Source organism: Ammospiza caudacuta, chromosome 4 (genome assembly GCF_027887145.1).
Source record: "Ammospiza caudacuta isolate bAmmCau1 chromosome 4, bAmmCau1.pri, whole genome shotgun sequence".
Classification (NCBI taxonomy): domain Eukaryota; kingdom Metazoa; phylum Chordata; class Aves; order Passeriformes; family Passerellidae; genus Ammospiza; species Ammospiza caudacuta.
Window position 1 is genome coordinate 14,427,896 of NC_080596.1, and position 22,939 is coordinate 14,450,834.

The 22,939-nt window shown below is 37.5% G+C and overlaps 1 protein-coding gene across 6 annotated transcripts in view; it reads right to left on the reverse strand.

Moving 5' to 3' along the window:
- Positions 1-22,939, reverse strand: part of RAP1GDS1 (Rap1 GTPase-GDP dissociation stimulator 1) — a 90,894-nt gene that overhangs the window by 3,504 nt on the left and 64,451 nt on the right. For 3 of the 6 annotated variants that reach the window (XM_058803181.1, XM_058803180.1, XM_058803183.1), the window contains 10 exons: positions 22,322-22,468; positions 14,371-14,499; positions 11,942-12,067; positions 9,237-9,380; positions 8,843-8,974; positions 8,303-8,437; positions 6,606-6,731; positions 5,471-5,610; positions 2,639-2,765; positions 1,234-1,362 (listed from right to left, as the gene is read on the reverse strand). In XM_058803181.1, coding sequence (XP_058659164.1) covers positions 1,234-1,362; positions 2,639-2,765; positions 5,471-5,610; positions 6,606-6,731; positions 8,303-8,437; positions 8,843-8,974; positions 9,237-9,380; positions 11,942-12,067; positions 14,371-14,499; positions 22,322-22,468 — 1,335 coding nt within the window. The remainder of the gene's footprint in view (positions 1-1,233; positions 1,363-2,638; positions 2,766-5,470; positions 5,611-6,605; positions 6,732-8,302; positions 8,438-8,842; positions 8,975-9,236; positions 9,381-11,941; positions 12,068-14,370; positions 14,500-22,321; positions 22,469-22,939) is intronic. The other 3 variants (XM_058803182.1, XM_058803186.1, XM_058803184.1) reach the window with 2 other exon arrangements.

Sequence of the window (22,939 nt, forward strand, 5' to 3'; positions counted from 1 at the left end):
GCTTCTGCTCTAAAATGCATGGATAGTCCAAAGCATGAAATGGCTCAAGAAGGTTGTGAGTATCAACTAAGTTTACATGTCTTAGCATTAAAGTGAGTGCCTACTAAGAGCTGAGGCTTGTTAGCAAATTTTGAGCACAATCTTTGCACACTGACCACTGAGCTGTGTATACTCTCTAAAACTGAGTATTTGTTCTATAAAGTGGCAGGAATAGAATATTCACTTGCATAGATGTACAGGTCTCCAAAATTACACTTGCAGTAGGCGTGATGAAATCTGTTTAAATAAAAAAGCATGTTTGTTTACAGAGACAGCACACATTTAACTGTGGTAACTTTTAATCTATTAATTGAATTGCTGTAAACTAACCTCTAGAGAACCTTCATATGTTTCACACTTGCCAAGTTGTCCAGACAGGCTCTGACTTTCCACCTTTCTGTAATTATTCCAGTTCCTTGTCATCTTAGTTGACTGTAAATGCCTAGACCTTTATGGAAAGAAATTTGTTCTCTCTCCACAGATACAATCTTTCTTAAAGAACTGAATGAAAGAAATGTAGCAACTTCTTGAAACCTTGAATGAAATTTCCCCTTGACACCTTGCTCTTTTTTGTTTTGTGGTTTTTGTTTGTTTGCCCACACACAGATGGGAAGTTGAAATATCAAACCACAGCCTACTTGAAGAGCCTGTAAACAGCCTGACCTGTAGCAGAGGGTGAGCTCAGAGGGATAAGAGTTTACAGTGTCCAGCACTGATGTGTGTTAGTGCACGTTGTGCCTGGTGGGCTGAGCATGCGAGGGCTTGAGGGAAGGAGTTTTCCTAGTGACATAAATGTAAGGATTCTTCCTAAAGCACCATCACAGATCAATTACAGGGAACTTGCGGCTAGAAATGAAAATGAAATTCTTGTGATCTGCATATTTACAATGACAATTTGATATTTGTACAGTTTTAAATGCTTTCATTTCTTTCCTGTAAAAGTTTCAGCTAGTTGCATCCTGCAGAAGCCAGGGTCAAGTTTTTGCAGTTAATATCCAAAACTGAGTTAACAGCTTCATCCTTGACACTATAGATAGACACTACAGAGTCATAGTAAACTGAACTATGTGTGTTTATACCCATTGTGAACAGAGAACTACTCACAGTGTGTTTGCACATGATCTGTGTTCAGCTGTAGGAAAGAACTGTATTGCGTACATAAATCTTGGGAAGCAGCCTCTCCTGAATACTCACCAGATCCTATAAGAGCACAGATCAGCACCATGGAGTTATATTTTATTTCTGGAGCACTCCTGTCGTCTGAGAGCAGTCTGTATAGAATCTGAACAAGCTGAGCATTTTCAAGATCCTTTTCAGCAGTGACTGAAATACAAGTGAAAATTTGTAAGTCTGGAAGTGCCACTTGCTTTGACGCTTCCATGTGTTATTCCTTTATTGAAACACGATCTCTCACCAGAGTGAAAGGCTGTGGTATGTAACTCATTGGTGTAAAACTCGAGCACATATTTGATGGTATGATGACAAGCATCACAGCTCTTGCTATAAAAATGTGAAGTTCTCTAACTGCTTGAAAGGGGAGTCACAGAGTTTAATGATGAAATCCAGTCTAAATGTTCAGTAAGCTGATGGAAAAGCCATAGGCTTCCTAGCCATTTAGGCCAATACCTGGAATATTTCAGCTTTCAACACTTCCATTGCCTCAATTTGCTTTTGGAAATTCTGTCTGAGTAAATAAAGATTGTGTAGTTCTCAATTCTATGGTAGAGGGAGCTCAGGGTCCATTACAAAGCCTGTGGAAAACTTTTCAAGATCTCCATTTGAGTTACTGCCTCTGTAGCTTTCTAAGATACATGTATTGAATTTGGCTCAATCTTTAAATGCCTGATGACAAGACAAAGAGATGATTCATGTGAATAGGAACATCTTTCCTTTTATTTAAAACAATTCCTTGATGTATTGGCAGTGATTCAAAAGTTGAACAGAGCATTCCTGTAGTACGCAATGGCAAGAGATGAAATCAAGAACAAAAATATGTAAGGTTGTTTGTTTAGTTCTTTAGTTAATAAGTAAACAGGATAAACAAAACTTCTGTTGAGCATTTTCTTTCCTGTTTCAAAAGCTGGGGTACTACAAATGCAGGTCAAGACATGTAATCATGTCTGCCTACATATGGCAATTCTTGCACTTAATCCTGGGTAATTTAATGGAGACACGTTGGAGGCATTAACCACCCCCGTGTATTCTCTAGTTTTTAATTATTAGGTAAGTGGACTCTTCACTTTAAAAAGCTCTCTCAAAAGCAGATTAACATTCCAGTGTAGGAATGTGGTCAGGTCATATAGTCTCTAGTCTGGGGTATGTTTGCTTTCTCAGTTTTACCCCAAATCTGAAAGTTAAGCTGGAGGGCCTTTCTAGATCACTCCACCACCTACCAGAATGATGGAGCAGATCCTGCATAACCAGCACTCTCCAGTTTCCTGCGTAACATGATGGCTTGCCTGTGCTTGCATGAAGCACAATGGAAAAACTGAAAGGCAGGTGGAAGGAGGAGGCTATTCTACACTGCATTCTCCCTCCATGGCTTCTCTTGGGCGCAGACTGGAAAGGAAATGGTGGAGTGAACTCCTGGGATACTCACCTAACTCTAGAGCCGCTATCAATGCCAATGCAACGAGAGCTTCGTTTTGCATTATTACGTGTTCGCTGGTCGCCATGGTTACTAAATGCTTGATGCCACCGCTCTGTACAATGGTCCTAATTACATCCTAAAATAAATAACGCAAAGATGACAAAATTCTGCATTGCATACAAACTGTATTAAATAAGAGAACCGTCAGGGTGCTGTGTTATCTTTGGGTAAGGGTACTTGTTGGCTTTGTGCACATGCAATCACTTTATACATCAATGTACAGATATGCTGGCCACCTGTTACTGCTCTGCAATTGTAAGATACAATGTGTTAAACCAAGGCAGGTAACCCCATAACTAAGTTAAGACACACATAATGAACTCTTTTCCAGGTTATACCGGGTAACTCAAGTTCTCATGCTGTGCCATCAATCATCAATTGATTAGGGGTTCAAAGTATCCAACAAACTATATGGTTGAGATAAGGAAACACACAAACATAGTTACAATAAAGTTATTAAATTCTTCATTTCTCTCCACGAATTTTCAGAGTTTCTTCAAAATGTTCAGAGAGGTGAGATCACAAATATGACACCTTACTATGTAACAGAAATGGCGTACTTGAAAAGCTGTTTAGACATAAGACAGGAAAACAAGCAGTGGTATCTTATTATGGAATTTTTCTTCAAATACAAAGGAGGTAAGGAAAAGGTACGTATGGGACACCAATGTGTTGGTTTCTGTTCTAAAGCCAGCTGTTAAAGTGAACTGTACTCCTGTACTGCTGCCCAGTATCTAGGAACTTAAAATGTTATTTAACTGCATTAAATATGTCTAAAATAGATAAAAATACCCAGCTGGGATTCTGTTTTCAAGTCCAAAAGTTGATCCAATTTATGTGATGAGATAAAGATTATAGTAGACTAATACTCTATAGGTATTAGTTGTAATTTCACAAGTGGTTGTGCACCTCATTTTTTCACCATCTTATATCCCAAAAATTGTTGCAAATTGTTTGCCTGAAAATCAGGTAACTTGGCACGCTGAAAGGAAACTGTTCAAGGAAATGTGGATTGGTTGTTTATTATTTTTTATTTGTCCTGTGAGTGCACAAAGGTTTGAAGTAGCATCAATTTCTTGAAACAAGAATACAATTTAAGTTTTTCATGTATATCTTAAATTTCCATTTAAACCACGTCCCTCTTTCTTACACTAGCCACAGCCAAAATAGTGAGATGTATAGTCTCACTACTGCGAGACTATAACATAAATTTAAAAAATAAGCATCTAAACCTAAACACAAAATACCATTTAAATACCTTCAATCCCAATCTCAACAAAAAAAAACCCAAAAAACCAAAAACCAACACTCCAAAGTAGTTTTCATACTGAGATAATCTGGGAACTGCTAAGTTCTATTTAAATTGGTGTGGAATTTTGGGTATATAAGGCTTAGGAACCAATCAGCATCTTTGACATCAGAATTTTTTATATTGTAGATGAACCTCACCCTTTAAAAGGCAGTACTGAATAGATGACAGCCATCAGGTTTGGTGCTAGTGTGGTTGAAATCACAGGTACCTACTCCAGTTTTGTAGAATGACTAAAACTGACTGTTACCTTTGTAAATATTACCCCAAAGCATTTAAAATTAAAAGCTAAATTCAAACCTGATGTTGGTAAGAGCCGTACAGCTGTACTCATATTCAAACCTAGAGGGCAGCAAAAGCCTAAAAAACCCCACCCTCTGAGCTCTGTTATCCTCTTCATGTCAAATTTCCTCTGTGAATACATGCACCCAACAAAAATTAATTCACCTGTGATAAAGCTGTTAATTTCTGCATTAATATCTATTTGATGTAATCAGTACTGTCTCCATATTTAGAATTAAATTCTGCTGTCCTATAGAGAATATTAGTCTCACATCTGTGGTGGTGTTTGCCATGTATGCATACATGTTGGGGACATTGGGGAGGGGTGCAGAAGAAGTGAGAACCAGAAAAATGAACCCTAATCAGTTTTAGAGGCTGAACATAAAATGGAGAAGGGGTATTAGGCAGAGACAGTGATATTAGCAATCAGCAAAGATTTAAATCCCTGTGAGGCCTGTTGATTTGTTCTTGGAGACACTCAGTACACATCAGGCCTCTACTATAATTTTCACTTCATAAAGGCCATGGATGAATGAAGAGGTCACTGTAACAGTCTGAGCTCTCCAAATCACACTTGCTATTTAAGTTCAGTAATGCAGTCTGTGTCCTTATCAGTGAACATGGTGAAGGAAGTCTGAGCCTGAAATAGCCTGTCTCCAGAGATGTGTTTGTCCTTTATAAGGCTGCTTTGTCTAATACTCAGCTGAACAAGAATTATGGACTTGGACTGCTTAGGTAAAGATATTTGATTGATATGAAGGTGAAGGGAGGGTCAGATGAATTTTTCCTAATGCTGTACCTTTTGCCATACACAAGCAAGCTTTTGTTAGAATTTGGAATAAATGATCATTTCTTATGATCCATCAGAATCTTAAAAGTTTGAAATATGCTGTATGAAGAGTAGGGAGACAGACTATTTCTGGATCTCAGTTTTATATATAAATATATAGCAAGTTCCTAACAACTGAGTTTACTGATTCTTCATATATAGCATCATAAAAACACAGAGAATACAGCATGCTGAACTTCTGCAGGATACATTTAAAATAAAAATGAGTCAAGCCTTGGGCAGAGGAGATGTAACACATGAATACCCAAGCTGGCTTGCTAGAAGGATTGCAAGGTGGAGGGTTGGTTACCCACAGGAAGTGCACAGGTAACTCTTGGTTCTGACAAGTCCACTAACTTACTTTTGATTTGCTGTGTCGTATAAGTGCAGAAAGGAGTCTGTTGGACTCTCCCATCACACCTGCGTGATCCTTGGCTTCACACCACTCCACCAAGCGTTCCACCAGTTTTACATTTTTGCCCAGCTGTTCAGCTGCTTCCGCTACATGATGCCGGAGCCAACAACACAACAAAAAGGTTGTCACATTTTTTAAGCAAGTGCTAGAAAAACAAGCTGAAAGTTACTAACTTGAAGGAGTTAGAAGAACTTCACTAGCCTGCACTACCAGTGGGAACAGTCTAGGTTGCATTGAAGCAAGTAAAGCCAGTCAAAATGAAAAGAAATTTTTAAAAAATCCAGAAAAACATTAATAATCCAGTTTTTGAAACAACTTATCAGCCCAGTTATTGAAGCTTGTGCACTGATGAAGAGTAGGGAAAATACAGGTGATATCACACGCCCAGCTGAGCTGTGAGTCAGCTCAAGAATTAAAAACCAGGAGGGACTGCTGCCAGAAGGGAGCACTGTGGTAGGTTAGATCAGGTTTGATAGACTGTAAGTCACGTAAGTTTCTTCAAAAAAAGTCTATTCTGCATCCAATGCTTTGCTAGAACTAGAATGGATCTTTTGAAAAAATCTGTAGGACTGAGTCAAAAATAAATACACAGCTAATTTACCTCATGAACTATTTCTGGTTTTTAGCAGATTTCTGATTTTATAAATCCTTATCCTGGAACAAGTTGGTAACTAAAAGGTGCTTTTTCTTTTCAGAATTGCAGTCTATCAATTAACAGAGTATTATCCTGTTCCAAGGACCAAGGTACAGCCAGGGAATACAGTAAGTGAACAGCAAAACAGGAGTGGTAGCTGAAAACACTCACACCTCAATACACACTTGTAATGTGACCGTGTAAAGAAGTTCAAAAATAAATAAGCATTTGACACCTATTTGGAGGGTCCCTGGTAGTCAGTTTAGGAGTTCTGAAAAAAAAAAATCAACCCATGTTCCTCTTCTTTTGCATGTGTATTAAATTGATTCCATGACTTCAGGAATGAAATTTAGAAAAGCTTTGCTTCTCTCTTTTTAAGAATCTTGGCAGCGTATCACAGACTGAACCAAAGAGAATGACTTAACATAGAGAACAGTTTATTTTTACCTTGTGCATCTATTAACATTCTTAATGTTCCCAGCAGCTTGAACTGAACGGGGGGCATCTCCGATCTGAGAAATTTCAATACAGCTTCTGCAACGCCAGTTGATAGCATCTTGGCCTTATTTACAACTGCATGAATAAAGAACAGGGATTGATCTCAAAAACATTTCTGGAAGATGCAGTTAATTTCAGAGCTGGACTGGAAGCAAATTTTCAGACGTGGTTTGAAAAAGAGGTTGTGAGCACAGACTTCAGGAACAGTGTGCACTGGTGATAGTGTGTTGTGGAAAAATGTCACGGTTCCTGTGAAAATAAGTGCTTTTTCATAGCATGCACATCTAAATTTCTGTATTCAGCTTGACATCACCAAAGATACCTTTGGTGTAGGAAAGGTATTTTCCACAAATGCATCAGGCAGGAGCCCAGGCTAATACTTGCACTCCCAAATAGGAGGAATCTTTGAGTCTCAACCACACTCTTCAATTTCTCACAGGCAAAGGAACTAATTAGCAAAGCAAAGCATCCAATTAGCAGAATAACCCCTTACCCAGTTCCAATACTTCATACAAATAACACTCTAGCCTGACATGCCTGGAGTCTGTAGTCTTTTGTTGCCTTCTTCCCCTCTCCAACCTCTCTTTCATTCTTTCCACTAGTCCATGTTCTCCACTTTCACAGAGCTCTCTGAAATGCATTTAAGGTGCAAATCTTGCCCAGTAGTATGCTTGGAAAAAATACTTCTTAGGTATTTGAAACAGTGTTTTGACACAGAGCTCATCACTGAGGTCAGTTATTACTTGCTCGTTTCTTTCTAACAATGTACAGGGATGGTGATGTAGGTCTCTGGCAGACACCCTTCAGCACAGGCTACAGGGAAGCTGACTGATGGAAGTGAAAAGAATGACTCACCTGAGAAAGGTAAGCAAATGGAATACTGCTAAACCTCAGTGGGTTTAGTTATGTATGCATGATCATTTCTAAAAGTTAGGATTTATCAAAACCAAAAATAGTAAAATAAGGTTATGTGAATGAAAGACTTATTTTTGGCTTGGCACAAGAAACCATACACAAGTGTTATGGATTTGCTTTGCTGTTTTGTGTGTGTGCTCTACCTTTATGCTTGGGCAATCAAAACTCACACAAATTAAGTTACTAAAAATGACAAAATTAGCATTCAGCTTACTGCCAACAAACAGTAACTAATTGCAATAGGCTGGCTATTCTGTTGGTCTACCTCCAGCTCTAATTTGGCAACTTTCAGTGTCTTAAGTAAGATGCAGTGTTTAACAAAGTGGGCACTGTTCTCTGGTGGGGACCCTCAGCTGTGAGACAGATTGCAAATGAAGCAAAAAAAAGCAGAAAGAAAAATAAATATGCAGTGCTCTGGACAAAAAAGGTTGAGAAATCATATTCAAGGCCTCATCAGCTCCTCAGCAATTACAAGGCTGCCCTTTCTTTGGTGGGAGATACTGTGGGATCAAAGTGGCAAGGGACAGTCATTATGCCTGTGATGTATTCAGAATTGCTTTTCTGAACTGCTGTGCTACAGACAAAAAAGCAGTGATGGGCCAGAATGAAAAGCAGCAGTCTGACCTGCCTCTGGGACTGTCAGTCAGTGCTCCCACCCACATTCCCTAGGGTGTAGAGTGGGAGAACAGAATTTCACCTTTGGGTGGTTAGCAATGCAAAGAGAGGCTTACCAGGAATAGCCAGGTTCCTGAGAGCACTCAGTGCAGCGTGCTGCACAGTTACATTTCCATCCTCCACATGTCTGTCTAGCAGATCCATCAGCTTTTGAACTATGCCATTATCCACCATATGGATGCAGTTTCCGTCTGTGCGAGATGTAACAAGTCATTTGTGAAGCGAAGATTATTACTAAGATTTTTACAACAGCTTAGTATGAATTGAAGGCTTGTTTCCTTGCTCCTTTTTAGTTTTCATTGTTGAGAATTTGACCACCATCATATGTGAGAATTGCAGTGCTCATGACAAACTTACAAGAGTGATAGAAGAAATCAGAAGAAGGCAGAAATCCCCTTTACCCCTCTACACATGCAAAATAATATTTTTAAAGTAGGTTTAATGCTTTTGAGGATTGTAAAGTTTAAAACTAGTGATATTGCTGTGTAACTCAACAACAGCTTTACTGCAATACAATTCTTGTTTCCAGCTCTACAGACAAAGCATGATAGAGGGCCACACATAAATTTACTTAAGTTATTATGGCATGTTCTTACCATTTCTGGCAAAATTTGCAATAGCCAGTGCTCCTGCAAGCTGTAGCTGGTGACTATTGGAAGGAATCCATGAAAGTACTCTTTGGAACACACTGCCTTTTCCTCCTTCAAATAACTTTTGCATGGATTCATCTGGGGTAAAAAGCACAGAGAGTCAGCAAGCCAAAGCTTTGTTAGAGAAACTTCTCTTTATATTTGTGAAGCTCTCCTGGTTCCACTACAATTAATCCAATCCTGCAATGAGGGACAAAATCTGACCTGTTAAATGTTTGCCTGGTGTGCAGCAAGTCATCTAGGTTATTTAAAAAATTAATAAATAGTGAAATTCAGCTGCCAAACAGTGCTACAGGTATCTGCTGTTGCTTTGCAGAACATAGTGACAGCCCATCCTTACCTCCAAGCAATAATAGAACCATAAGATCAGAAGCTGTTTTAAGCTCTGCAATATCATCCTCTTTGTCACTGTCCACAGTCTTCTGGACAATCTCAAGTAAGCACTCCACCAAACCTGCTTCAACCAGCTGCAGTTTAATGACATCTGGAAAATAGCATGGACAATAGGAGTCAGAATCAGGATTTTAAATGCATCTATCCTACACACATATGCAGGACAGACTGTAAGAAACAGTGATGTCAGTGTTTTCACTGACAACTTGTGTACATAAAACCACGAGTTCTTTATTTGAAATTCTTATGGCCAACTTCTGTTATTATTCATCTAACAGTCTCTCTCTGGCTCTGGACTTCCTTTAGAGCACAGTCATAAGCTGAAGGTGTATGGAGCTCTTCACTTCTAAAAATGAGGATATTTCTCTACAGCAAACTTCTGGCACCTCAGTCATGGCACAGCAGACTCATAAGGACTGTGCAGTGTTCATGCTTTCCAAAGACATACAGTATATCTGCCATTTGTTGAAAGGGCTGCAGGAGGAGTGCAGAAAGGTCAAATCCAAAAGGTTGGGTCGGCAGAGAAGTTGGTTCTGGAAACTGATGAGGCAAACTAATTTCTTCGCTGTTGTTCAAAACAAGGCTTGAGAAGGTAATATTTTGTTTTTTTCAAGTGACATAAAATCTGGGAACAAAATTTTTTTTTCTCTTTTTTCTAAAATAACAAAATATGTAACAGATATTTCCCTTGGAATCTTCTTTACATGCCTAAACTCCCTTTCTGTTAAGAGGGAATGGCAGGCTGTCTTATGCTGTATGAGGTCTCTTCATACATGGAAGTGATTCTGGTAGTTTTTGCAGGCTGATTTTGAAAAATAGTCACAAAGCTCTGCAGAAGTGTGCAAAAGAAGTGGATTTCTCTTAGTTTTCTACATGAAATGGTATTTTTGCAAAAAAATGTTAACCCAAGTTAAAATATTTTTAGGCCAGGGCTTTGGAAATATTTTTTTCATAGTTTACAAACCACACTTGGGAGAGGAAGTGTGTTCTACCTCTGGTGAAGGATGTGTCTGACTCTCAGTTTCCTGGTGTCACTAGGCTTTTTGCCTCAGTGAAATTCATTGTTCCTTTAAGAGTGGCTGACCTTCTCATGAACTTTGTAAAGAAATGCAAAATCTCCAGTTGGGATTTTTTTTTAAATAGACTCTTTTGCACTGAGGTGTTTTAAAAAATAGAGAATACCCTTAGCTATAGAATATAGGGTTGCAGATGTTCTGTGATTTGCAATTGAAATTGCTACACCAGCATGCTTAATCAACAAGTAAATTAGAAAAAAAACTTTAAAACACCCCAACCACCAAAATCCAGACTCGGCAAATACTTAATTGAGACGTTTTTCCTTTCTGACCTATTGCAAATTATCTACAGTGAAAAGCACCTAAACAGTACCAGCAAAGTGAGCTCATTTATGTATGCCTTGAATCCACAGTGGAAATGTTTTTCTGACTACCTTTCAACATCTAAGCATCTGAGTCAGGGTCAGCAGCAGTGAATTTCTCAAATCTTAGTGCAACTAAAAAACATACTCTAGGAACAATTAAGCATTTGAACTGACATATATCAAACACACAAAAAGTTCAACCCTATTTTGTGTCATTCTGAGGATGGAACTACCTTAGAGTAGATTTTAAGTTATTATATAGTAAATTATATATTTTGGAAAAGATGTGCATTTTTAGAGCTGAAAAAAGGAATTGATTTTCCATGCCACTTAAAAGTCAAAATGCCTTTTTAAATTGAAGTGAAAGTTTATCCTGACTTATACTTTGTAAAACAGACACACACAGAGTGTGCATGCACAACAGAATGGATGAAACATAAACCTGAGTTTGCAGTTCTATCTAAAAATCTATTCAATTAAAAAAAGCTTTAATGCTGAAGTGGTTAAAATGAGGTTAGAGAGCCATCAAATACTGTGATGTCTTCCCTTCACAGAACTGCTTCCCACATCAGTCCATCTCCACTTGTTAACTCATTTCTTTATTTCCATCAAGGGCAGATGATACATTGTACAAGCAACCTTTGTCTGATCCCTAGTTGCTCTGGAGGAACATCCTGGAGGGGTGATCAGGGGTGCACATCAATTCCTGCTCTGTCTTGAGCAGTGAGTCAAACTCCCAGGGGCTGCCTGGGGCTATGTAAGACACACCACCAAACACCCAAATTAAATTCATATGATCTCTCAATGAACAGTAAGGGCAGAGTGTCCAGTCCTTAGCTCTGCAATTGACATGCCCCTAGCAAAAATAATGTTATAGGAAATGGAATTGCCAGAGGCTCTGCGATTCCAGGAAATGATGTCCTGGTGCTCTAATGGTCTATGAACACTTGAACCAATGTTTGCAGACAAATGTTGTGAAGCTCTCTAAAAAGCAGCTTTTGATATTCCCACTGTGGGCAAAGAGCAACAAAATATAACATAATTGTATACAGAGTGAATCAGTGATGGAATTAGCATCAACAATGTGCTGGCTCAACAATTAAGACCATTCACTTTTCATGACACTACAATCACAAGGATCAGCTGTGGTCGCTTTGGAAGGAGACAGCCCATTACTCTGCATTTAGTGCCTGAAAAACACACTGATATACTGAAATAAAAAATACACATAAGAAAATGAGTAAAAGACGGAGTAAGAAAAAAATTCTCACCATTTTCTGCCAGGGGGGCCAAAACTTCAAAAATCATCTCTTTTTTATCATGCTCTATTTGCTTCTTGAACAGTTTCACAAGCTCTTCAGCAATGTTTGTGTAGGCAAACTGCTCCTTACTTGACTCTGTGAAGCAAAAGGAGAAAATCAATATAAAGTAAACAAACCACACAAGAAGGTAGAACTACTTTTTCTCTTTGTTACCAGGTTTATTCAGCAAGATGACTAACTGCTCTTCACAGACAAGAGCAATAGGCTCATGCTTGTCACAAAATGAAAAGATAAATGTCTAACACTTTAAATGTGCTGACCTGAAATAGTTATGGTTAAGGCTGTTAAAAATATATAAATATATGATTCAAGGCTGTTTGGTCTGGCTTTGCTCACCAAAATATAAGTTAGCTATAGAAACAATAATAGTACAAAAAGAAGTCTTTGATTTCTCTTGTCTTAACAGAAAGAAGAACAGGTTATATACTGCATTTTCTATGGGAGAGATGAAGATTTGCACCAAATGCTTAAATATTTACATGGTCTCATGATGGTGACATTTCTTTTGAAATCTGTGTGGGGCTGTTGCTGGGCCATCTCATACTGCACAGATACAGCATAAAGCAGTTTTACAGAGGGGCGACGTTCCTATCAGATTAGCCAGCAGGTCTTCAAATGTACATTCAACAAAAGCATCTCTTATTCCATTGCCTGTATCATATTCCTCCTCACTGGCAGTATTACAAGGGATGCAGGTGGTAGGGCTGGTGTTCTGCATTCTCCAGTGTCCACCTCCTGAGGGCCATCTGTAGCCAGAAACCTTCCAGCACCTTTGCTATTGCTCTGACAGATGCCTGGGGATTACTTTACTGTAGAACTGATCCCAAGGACTTGGGAAAAGCATGAATGCAGTCCTGGACACTTTTGTGCACGTCTCATCATTTTCTCTCACTGTGCCTGGTTGCATAGTATATTCTTTGTGGATTTTTGATCTTTCCAGTATTTTAGCAGATCCATCACTGGTTTGTGCCCTGCTTTGACACAGAATTAGAGTCATATAATGCTTTTCAAGGGATTCTTGCAATGCTGTTGTCTTGTAAGTGATGAAAAATGATAACCTCACCAAAAAAATTCCCTGAAGTTACAAGGCAAAAATAAAATAATACAGTTACAATGTGATTGACTACTGCTTAAGGGAGAATAAAATATTACAAAGTAAATTAATTTTGTGCCAGTCTTAAAGAATGAGCACCTTTTCAATGTGTATGAACTGGAAGGGAAGCAGCTGCTGTAAAGTTTTTCCCATGGTTCTCATTACTTAACAAGAGAGAGTTGGATCTTTCCAAAGAGGGGGAGGAAATTCTCAGTGAGTCTCCCATTTATCATATTTAATATCATTATGGTTTTGGTTGCATTTAAACACTAGAACTTGCAGTGTATGACTCTTATCATTTCTGCTGTGCAGACACAGTACACAGTGCCCAACCTGCAGACCTCTGATTCGTTAATTTCTTTAGTGCTACCTTGATGGCTTTTTCAGCTGTGATTTGTTAAGAAGAATTGTCTCCTGTAAATAAATTTATTATGTGTATGATCAAACTAAACTAGGTAACATGATACTTTCTCTGGCCTTGAAATCTGTGAACTCAGGCCACCAAGTACTACAAACTCAGAGATACACATTTTTCATATTTTGAACTGCTGAATGTTCTTAGATGATATTGTAAGTGCTATGTATTATTTACTCCAGTGTAAAAAAACCCCAACGCATAAAACTAGAATTTCTCCAAATATGTTAGCAAAAGAACAACATAAACCACAAATGTTAATAAAACACAAGCCTTAACAACCCATTTTTTTACACATGGTTGAATTCCAATGAAAAGTGATCTGTTTGAAAAGACATCAGATCAAAGCAGGGCCACAAACTTCAATTTAAATGGAGTTCTAACTAAAATTAACATCTATTCATGATTTATACATGGAGGTATTTAGAACAGAGTATATTAAAATTCTGTACCTAAAATAATACTGTATATGCAGATTAATGACTGTGCCTGCCTCAATTTCATTCAGAGATTTTCATGAGCCAAATTTAATCTCGATAAAACTTTGTGGAGCTACACTGGTATACAATATTTATATTATTAATAAATAATTCACATTTAGTAGCAGTGCTATGGAAATACTGTTTAGATGATTTAAAATGTGCTTAGTTGAACTGAAGCACAGTAACATAAAAGTACCCAAATAAATTTCAGTAACTGAAAGGGGAAAAAAAAGAGACAACTATATATTCTAGAGAAAATAAGCAAAAATTACTTGTCTCTTATTGTTGAATGTACCAAAAGGACTTGAATGAGCTTTTGTTAGTCTTTAACTAAGACTTAACATTATGAAAACTGGATGTAAATTTGAGATTAGTATCGTGGACTTACCGAGTTCTGCTAAATTGCCAAATGCAACAAGGCACATTTCTGTCAGAGCTGCATTTTGGCAATGAATGCCCAACAATTTCACTAACGTAGGAATAACACCCATATTGATAAGCTGTGACTGCAAGGTATCTACATAAAAAGAGAGTACAACAGTGAATTAGCATTTCTCTTCATAGTACTGTTCTTTTAACCAAAAAAGCACTTTTCACATAAAGCAACTTCTAGGCTAAGCAGCATTAAAATTTCTGTCTCCTCTACTCTTCAGACTAGGATTTGGTTCAGATTTGCGATATGGACTTATAATTCTTGTCCCTGGCAATGGAGTGTACTTCCAGAAATACTCCTTCCTGATCTGTTCATAGCATATAGTGAATTATGCAGCTACTGACAATTTTGTGGTTATCAGGTTCCTAATAAATGTCAGGTTTGATTCTGGGCTCACTGAGACTAGCTGACTGAAATTGATCTGAGCAAGGTCAATGAAATAGTGATTTATCTGAGAGCTTTTTCTATACACTCTTTTAAAAATTAAAGATCAAAACTGGAAAATTAAAATTAGAATGAATATAAACTGGCACTAAAATAAACATGAAAAGTTTCATAAACACAGGAAGTCACAATGTAGATTATGAAGAGCTTGAGAAAAAAGAAAGTTTAATAAAGACAAAAAATGGAAGGTTTAAGAAAAGTCCTTAGAAGCCATTCTGATAATTTCTTGCACAGGATGAAAGTTTATAGTAGTTACAAGTAAGAAAAGTATTGCTCCTAGGTGTCTGCAAATAGAAAGATGCTCTGATGGTTAGGCAGGTTTAAAAGATTATTTATAACAGTATTTCCTCTTACACATTTTACCTATAACAAAGCAAAGAAGAAAAACATTGTTTCACAGTTGAATAGAATGAAGCAGACATAAACATACCAGATGTTGTTTAGTAATTTTCCTAAGCATCTTTTTTTCCTTTGTTTCTAAAGCACTTCAACTATGTTTAAATGTTACAGACTCAAAAGACAAGGATCCAAAGCCCAGTGATGTCAAGAGAACTGTATTACTTAATTTAGCTTTTGGTCAAGCCCTACTGGTGAGTTCTGGGGTGGGGTGGTTTTTTGTCGTTTGTTTTTTTCATTTGTTTGGTTGTTGGGGTTTTTTTTAGTGTGGTTTTCTTGTTAAGGAATTAATTCTAGGCAACTGAAATCAGTTGGAATTCTTATATGTGTGGCGTCAGAGCCATAAAAAAAGCAGATTTTTACAGGGAGATAAAACCATATGACATCTGAAGTTTAGCAAATTTAGAATCATCTCATGTTCTCAAAAAACTCCTTGAAATTTTCATATAATGAAAATTATGAAAGCTTCCAGAATGTTTAGCTCATTTGTATTCAGTATAAAATACTTAGATAATAATTATGAATTTGATGTACCAAGTAAGTAAATGGCATGGTTATTATAGGTTATTGGGGATGAGCAGGAATCCTTATGGCTTGACATCTTTAAAAAAACTGTATTACTTACCAGTAACTGAATTTCCTTTTTTGGGGGGAGGGATTACCTCTTCCACAGATTCAGGGTCTTTAGTGAAATTTATGAGAACGCCATGTCAGACACCAAAGAGCCGTGTAAGTTGTCAAATTTCAGGTAAGTACAAATTGTACTAGCGCATGCATTGAATGCCATTTTACCTCTGGCAGATGTGTGAGTCACTACTACACCCTCCTACTTCATTCCAAACTGACTGGAAAAATCTGTCTTTCAATAGGAAACCTGGGGAGAGAGGGAGATGGAATGGTTCTACAGAGAAAATTGTTGTGTAGGAGAACTCAAGTTACTGGTAAATAATCTGGTTTTGTCCTTGGTTTGTGATTGTCCCCTGTAAACACTTAAAATTCTGGAGGAAAACTGGTCGTCATGGAGAGTAGGAGAACAAAGACACAAACCACAAATGCCATAGAAAATTATTTGGAAAGAAATTGTTTTGTTACTAGACTATACCTTTAGTCACTCTAAAAATCTCTTTATCCAACTGTAATGGATAAAGAGACAATCTCTGTGGACTTCATTCCAACAACAGAAGCATAAACTCTCCATTTTGAGCAGGTTTTTGGTTCTGCTGTCTCTTTCTTAATATAAAATATATAAAAAGCATGGAGGGAAACCACATAATCTTTGAAAAGAAATAGGAATCTTAAGAGTCAGATAGAAAGATATATCATTGTTCAAGAGAGCATGGAGTGCACTGACTAAAGGACCTCTAGAATTTCCAAACTAAAAAAATGAAAAAAAACATATTCTAAAAAAGAATAATTGTATTGGGTCAAATGTCAGGTATTATATCAGACTCCATACCAGTCTGATTTTCCCAGAATAGAAGGATGGCACCTGAGTACAGGAAATATCTACAGTGATAAGAATGGCATTACAAGAATTGACAATAAGGTAAACATTGCCTTAACAGCAGTAAGTGTTAATTTAAAACTTAAAATTTTCTCCTTTGACAAAGACAGGGCAACCCTGTGAGTCACAAAGGAAGCAAGACCTTTGAAAATAAAAGGCTGCCAGCAGCTATTTGCAATGTTTATACTTGCCTGGGCTTGCCATACAAATTCTGGACCTGACATTTACATCTGTCATTATCACCAACAGGAGGCTCTTTCTCTAGCAAAGTCTATTAAGCATTTTAAGAGAAAAGTATCAGGCATCTCACTGGTATGGAGACCCACAGCACTTTTTATTTCAGATAAATTAAAAATATCCAAGTGGTTCAGTCTCAGCTGGAGGAACTGACAGCAGTTCTCTCTCTGCCCTAGGAAAACCTCAGACTAGGTAACTTGGACTAACTGTGTATCTTGGCCTTTCACTGCAGAAATTGTAAATGCCTCACTAGAGCAGGAGACCATTTTGGGGAAACATGCATCCAACCTTCAATCAGTTGCCTGACACAGGACTAAAGTGAGCCATGATGCCAGGCAACATTGTGTTTCAGGATGAAACAGCACTTCTGTCCACTTCCTAAGCAGAACTTCATGCACAGACAGCAGGAAGCATGAAAAACTGAATTCCTCTCCTGAATTTATGACTTAAAACCACAATTTACACTGCTATCACGTGTTTCACTGTGTCTGTGTGTTCTTTTGGGGTGAAAAGCACTGACAGTGATGCTGTACAGATGCATATACAGGTAGATAAAAGGCAATCAATACATGCGCCAGCACAAAGATTACCTACCTAAAACTTGAATTTCAATGGCTCCATGTCCTTCGGTGACACACATGGAAACTCCAAAGAGTAACATCTGAGGAGAATATCCCAAATTGAGAACTTTATTGGGGACATTTTAGTTAAAAATGCTGATTTAGGCTAATTCATGATTTTGAAAAGAGTTTCAGAAAACACCTCATCATTTGTGTCCCATCAATAACTGTGATTATAATACTGAAGGAAAACTAGTTTTGTACAAATTGATGGCATAATTTCATACCCTAGAGAAACCTGCTTGCAATCCCCACAGCTATGTTAAATCATGACAGAACATAAAAGTGATTCTATTGATTATCTCACTGTGGTAGGGAACATACTTTTTATCTGCTTTTGCATACTTTAGGTTACTTTGCAATTCAGTATATTTAGGTCTTGAGCATGCTAGGCATCTCTAGCTGTGATGTAAATGAAACAAAATGACAAGCATGAAAATTAGCAAAGGTAAGTCTTAGGAGGAAGCATTACTGAAATATTGCTGTCAGACCATAATAATGGTTCCATAAATCTCCCTTTCATTTCTTGTATATTTACATAGCTTCTGCAGATGGTCAACAGTGCACATCAGACACCAACATTCATTCCAGTTGCTAAGAGTTTTGTGAGAATAAGAAAGGCTCAGCAGTTGTATGATTTAACATCAGGATGTCACATTTTACGAAGGTGCTGAAGGAAAGACAATCTCGACAGACTGAAGTTTGCTATGAAATGAAATGAGGCAGCAAGCTATAAAGGTATTTATTTTTATCTACACATATATGCTCACATATGTAAATGTACGTATACTTTCACCATGCATACAGTATCCAGTTAACTCCTGATCTCCAATTTGACTATCTAATAAGCCAATTGGCCTAGTTCTTCCATAATTTCTGCATTTCTTTAAAAAGCCTTCCTGGTTTGTTTTAGAGATCTCGAGAGACAATTTGTTACCTTATGGACTGATCCCATTTACTTGCAAAAAGTCTTACCTCACAGGATTATGGGATCTGCAGAATAACCATTCATATTTGTAACTCTTTTACATGAGTGTTTGCATATGATTGTTAGTTTTATTAGATTAGTTATTAGTTTTCCCCTCTTTATCCAAGCCTGCTTTGCTTCTTGCTCTCAAGCAGATTATTGGCTACACAGAAGCTAATAACTGAAAGCAGGGATGAGCTATTTGTGTCTGATTGAATTTGGGAAGTAAAATAAAATTATGACAAGAGGGTTGAGATAACCTGGGCTGAAGGCAAAGGGATGTTTCCCGTCAGAAAAAAACCCCTCTAATTTCTAGCAGTGCAATTAAATATCAGCACTTTTTTTTAAGCTTAAAAGAACTGCAAGAAATGCCAAAGTTTGAGTTTGTTGTCTTAACAATTGTAGTTACTATTGAAATTATAAGATACCAAGGAAGCAAAGAAAGAATTGAGAGACAGTAAGCAAAAATCATTCCTGAACACAAGCAGATGATGCAAGAACCTTGTAAAAGGATTCCTATTTTTAAAGCTTAGACAACACTGTTATAACTGGAGTTACAATTGCAAGCTAAGTGTCCAGAATCAGGATGAGATAGAAGAATGCTCCATTAATTTGCTCTGTTTAGGAAAGGAAGTCTTACTTGTAGCTGCTCCTTAGTTGCCTTTTTTGTAAAACTCATGAGTGATAAATCCCTTAAAGTACTCCAGACTGAGTCTCTCATGTTTAAAAAAATAAAGCAGTTGATAGTTACTAATAATGAAGTAGTAGCTATTGGAAAAAGAGGGCAATTAGCTGACTGGGAATGGCAAGATGCTTGGAATCAACTAAGACAATTTATACAGTCTTTTGCTCATAAAATGCTGATGATTAGAAAATATTAGGGTGCTCACAGATAATTAGATGCAACTAAGAACCAACTGTGCTGCAATGGTCCTTATCTGGATAGCTAGTACAAATTAAAAGAGTGCAAGTCATTAAGATAAGAGCAGTTAAAGAAATCTTCCAAGTCCCTACCTGTAACTTTTTAACACAGTGTGCCAAGCTGGAAAAGATTATAGAAACATGAAAAGAGAATGTAGAAGTGCTATTTCAAAGACTGAAACACTTCCTCCTTCCCTAATATATTTTCTTTTATTTTTGTCCAATTGGTTTCCATAACTACGGACAAAGAAATCTGTGACTCTAAGCTGCAATCTCTTACTGCTCATCCTTCAGCAAAACCAGTGCAGTGTTTTATCTCCTTTGTAAGTAGCTGGGATCAAACATTCGCAAGTAAATCCCAAAAATGGTATTCACTAAGTTGTGACTACAATTAACTGTCAGGGCAATCTCCATTTTGATGTTTAACAGGTTAGCAAAGAACTGCATTTAGTCAGAATATTATTCACCTGCTGCTGCAATGCATGGAAGTGTGTGGTTGACTCAGGCTCCTAGTTGACACTGACTGCTGTCCTGAAAATTCATGGTGGTCCACAGGTGGTATTTTTAGACCAGCTCACAATTACGGTCCAATTGTACTCGTGACTCTTAAAACTGGCAAGAGAGGTCAACTGCATTCTGCATTCACATGCTACAGGTATGGTCGCTAAATTTTCTTCTAAAAATTTAGTCCTCTAAATCACTTTTTTTTTTAAAATATTGATTTGTCATATTATTTGGGGTTTAATTTAATGGTTGCCCCAGTCAGCGAGCAAATTCACAATTTGTGAAAATAAGAAAGGCTCAGCAGTTGTATGATTTAACATCAGGATGCCATATTTTATGAAGGTGCTGAAGGACACAAATCTAGAGGACACAAATCTTACGCAGTCTACCCATGAATGCTGGGCCAAACATAAGCTGGGTTCCTACAAAAGGGACCCTTCCTCATGGAGACAATCAAGTGTGTGGGGTAAGGTGGAGGTTTGGTAAACTGCCAGCACTCCTCCCTGATGGGAGGTAGAACATGGGGCTGGTGAGCACCCTGATCGAAGAGCTTGGAATACTCCTGCATTTCTCACTTCTGACACTGCTTCAGTGGCTCCTGTGAATAGCGTGAGATGAAAGATGTCCTTTAGCAGAGAGGAGAGCAGCTAGTGAATCCTCCTGGCTGTCACTGAACCACACAACTGCTTTATTGATTGCATCAGAATAAGCTCTCTTACTAGATGGAATGAGTCATTTATTCAATGTTCCTAACAGTTAAGCTGTTCAGAAGCTGCTTGTTTGGGAGATTTATCTCATAATTAGTTTTCCTAGAGAAGATCTGCTGCGAGCTTGGTCATGAAGCAAAACTGATAACAGTATCTCTACACATTGCTTCTAGATTCATCTGTCTTGAGCTACCTAGTCTACTGTATGCTCATTAGTCTTAATTAATACAGAGCATTCTGGTAGCTTAGAGGTGAGAATATATATTTGCTCCAAATATTGTAACAAAGAAAAGTACTGAGTTAACACGATGAAATATAATAAATGTGATACTCATGCAAAGTGGTCAAGCAAAACAATTCCTGGAAATTATATGAAATGAAGGAACTAGAAAGTTGCTATTTAGAGAAGATGAAGTACTGTAAACAAGAATCCTTACATAATACAAAGAAAAGAGGAGGAAAAAACCCAATGTAAGAACAAGTGAAGGAGATGAGACACATACAACAGTTATATTTGGAGCTGGATGAGTAACACAAAGAGCTGAGATCTCCAGAGAGATGGCACAGAAGACACATGTGGAAACTATGCTAGAAGAGATGATAAAGCAGATTAAAAATATATACAATAAAGCCTATGGACCATCCTGAAAAGTAGAAAACTTTTGGGGGCATAGGATTGGAAAGTGAGTTACAGCAAGTGCTTTCTTTCAGGAAATGGTGAGTAAATAATAAAGAAGATATTTCTTCCTAAGATGAAACACTGCAATTCAGGAAACGTAAAACAATATCATTATTAACTGTATTTGTAATCTGTGCCATTGCAAGTCAGGAGAACAGCCTCTCTGTAGCCTTCCTAATGTATTCTATTTTCATTTTGAAAAGTTGAAAATGTGTGAATGCTTTAAATATATTTTGGCACATTAAAACACTTGTGTGCAGAAACAAGCTAGGTACTAGTTTGTACAACTAATGTAGAATGCTATTGTATTACTCTCATTGGTCAAGGGTTTCTCATTTAATATACTGTCATGTTTTTGTCCCAGTCCCTAAACATCTCCACTTAATGGGATAATGAACATAAACATAATTTGTAGACACGGAACAGTGTTGAACATACCAATAAATGATTTCCCATTTACTTTAGAACAATGTAACATATGGTTTTACGTACATTTCACAAGGAGAACTGTTTAGCATATACACCCTCAAATAATTAACAACACTGAACATCTACAACAAATTAGTCTTATGATGTTGATACTACTTGAGAGAGGACTTAATGTAGCCTTCTAATTAGCTTCTGTAAATCTGTGTGAAGCATCTTTATGCGTTGCTTTTAGACAAAGAAGTAAATTCCAGACACTGATCTTAAAACTTCACACAATATATGTTATATGGAATTGTGTCAGGAATATATCTAGTATTTTTGGGAACATAATTTTACTAAAACAGAAAATAATATATGTGAATTAGGTCCCTGATCTCTTTAGAATAACTTAGTGTTAAGCATCCACAATGTAAACCTACAGATGATTTCAACTTTTTATCTTTTTTTGTTGGGGTTGTTCTCCTGGTAGACATAAAGCAAACTTTCGGTGTTGTTTACCATTCTCATTGCTATAGTTCATCAGCATGCCACAAAAGACAGTCAAGAGCTTCTCACTGGCTGGATCTGTTTTACTGCACAGTGACCTTAAATGGTCTACTACAATATGTGCACCACCTGCATGGTCAACTGCGTTCCTGCCCTCATCTGTAAAACAAAGAGTTACATTAAAAAAAAATGAAACCAATCCCCACCGTCGAATCCCGAACGTAACAGTAATCATACAAAATGAAGCTTTTAAACAGAGTGAAGTCATTCCACCAGTGTTGTCAAATTCATCTAGAGAGATGCCTGAGGGCCAATTTTTAGTGCAGCAGAGCTAGGGAAGTTAAAACACCTACAACAAAAAGGATTAAGCACCTGGCACTAATACCTTTGTAGAGGAGTTCAGTGTTTGAGGCAGAGCTGCTGAAGCTGATAAATAATAGTCTGAAGATGCACTGAGTTTTGCCAGAGGGAGGTTCTGAGCACTTGACACAGCTTAGTCCATATACAGGTAAATTACTCTTACTGTTACACAGATCAAGAAATTGAAATACAGAAAATAAATTGCTTTCATTACTTAAAAACAAAAAGAGCAATAAAATGGACAAAGCAGACAGAGGTGCTAGTTCCCAG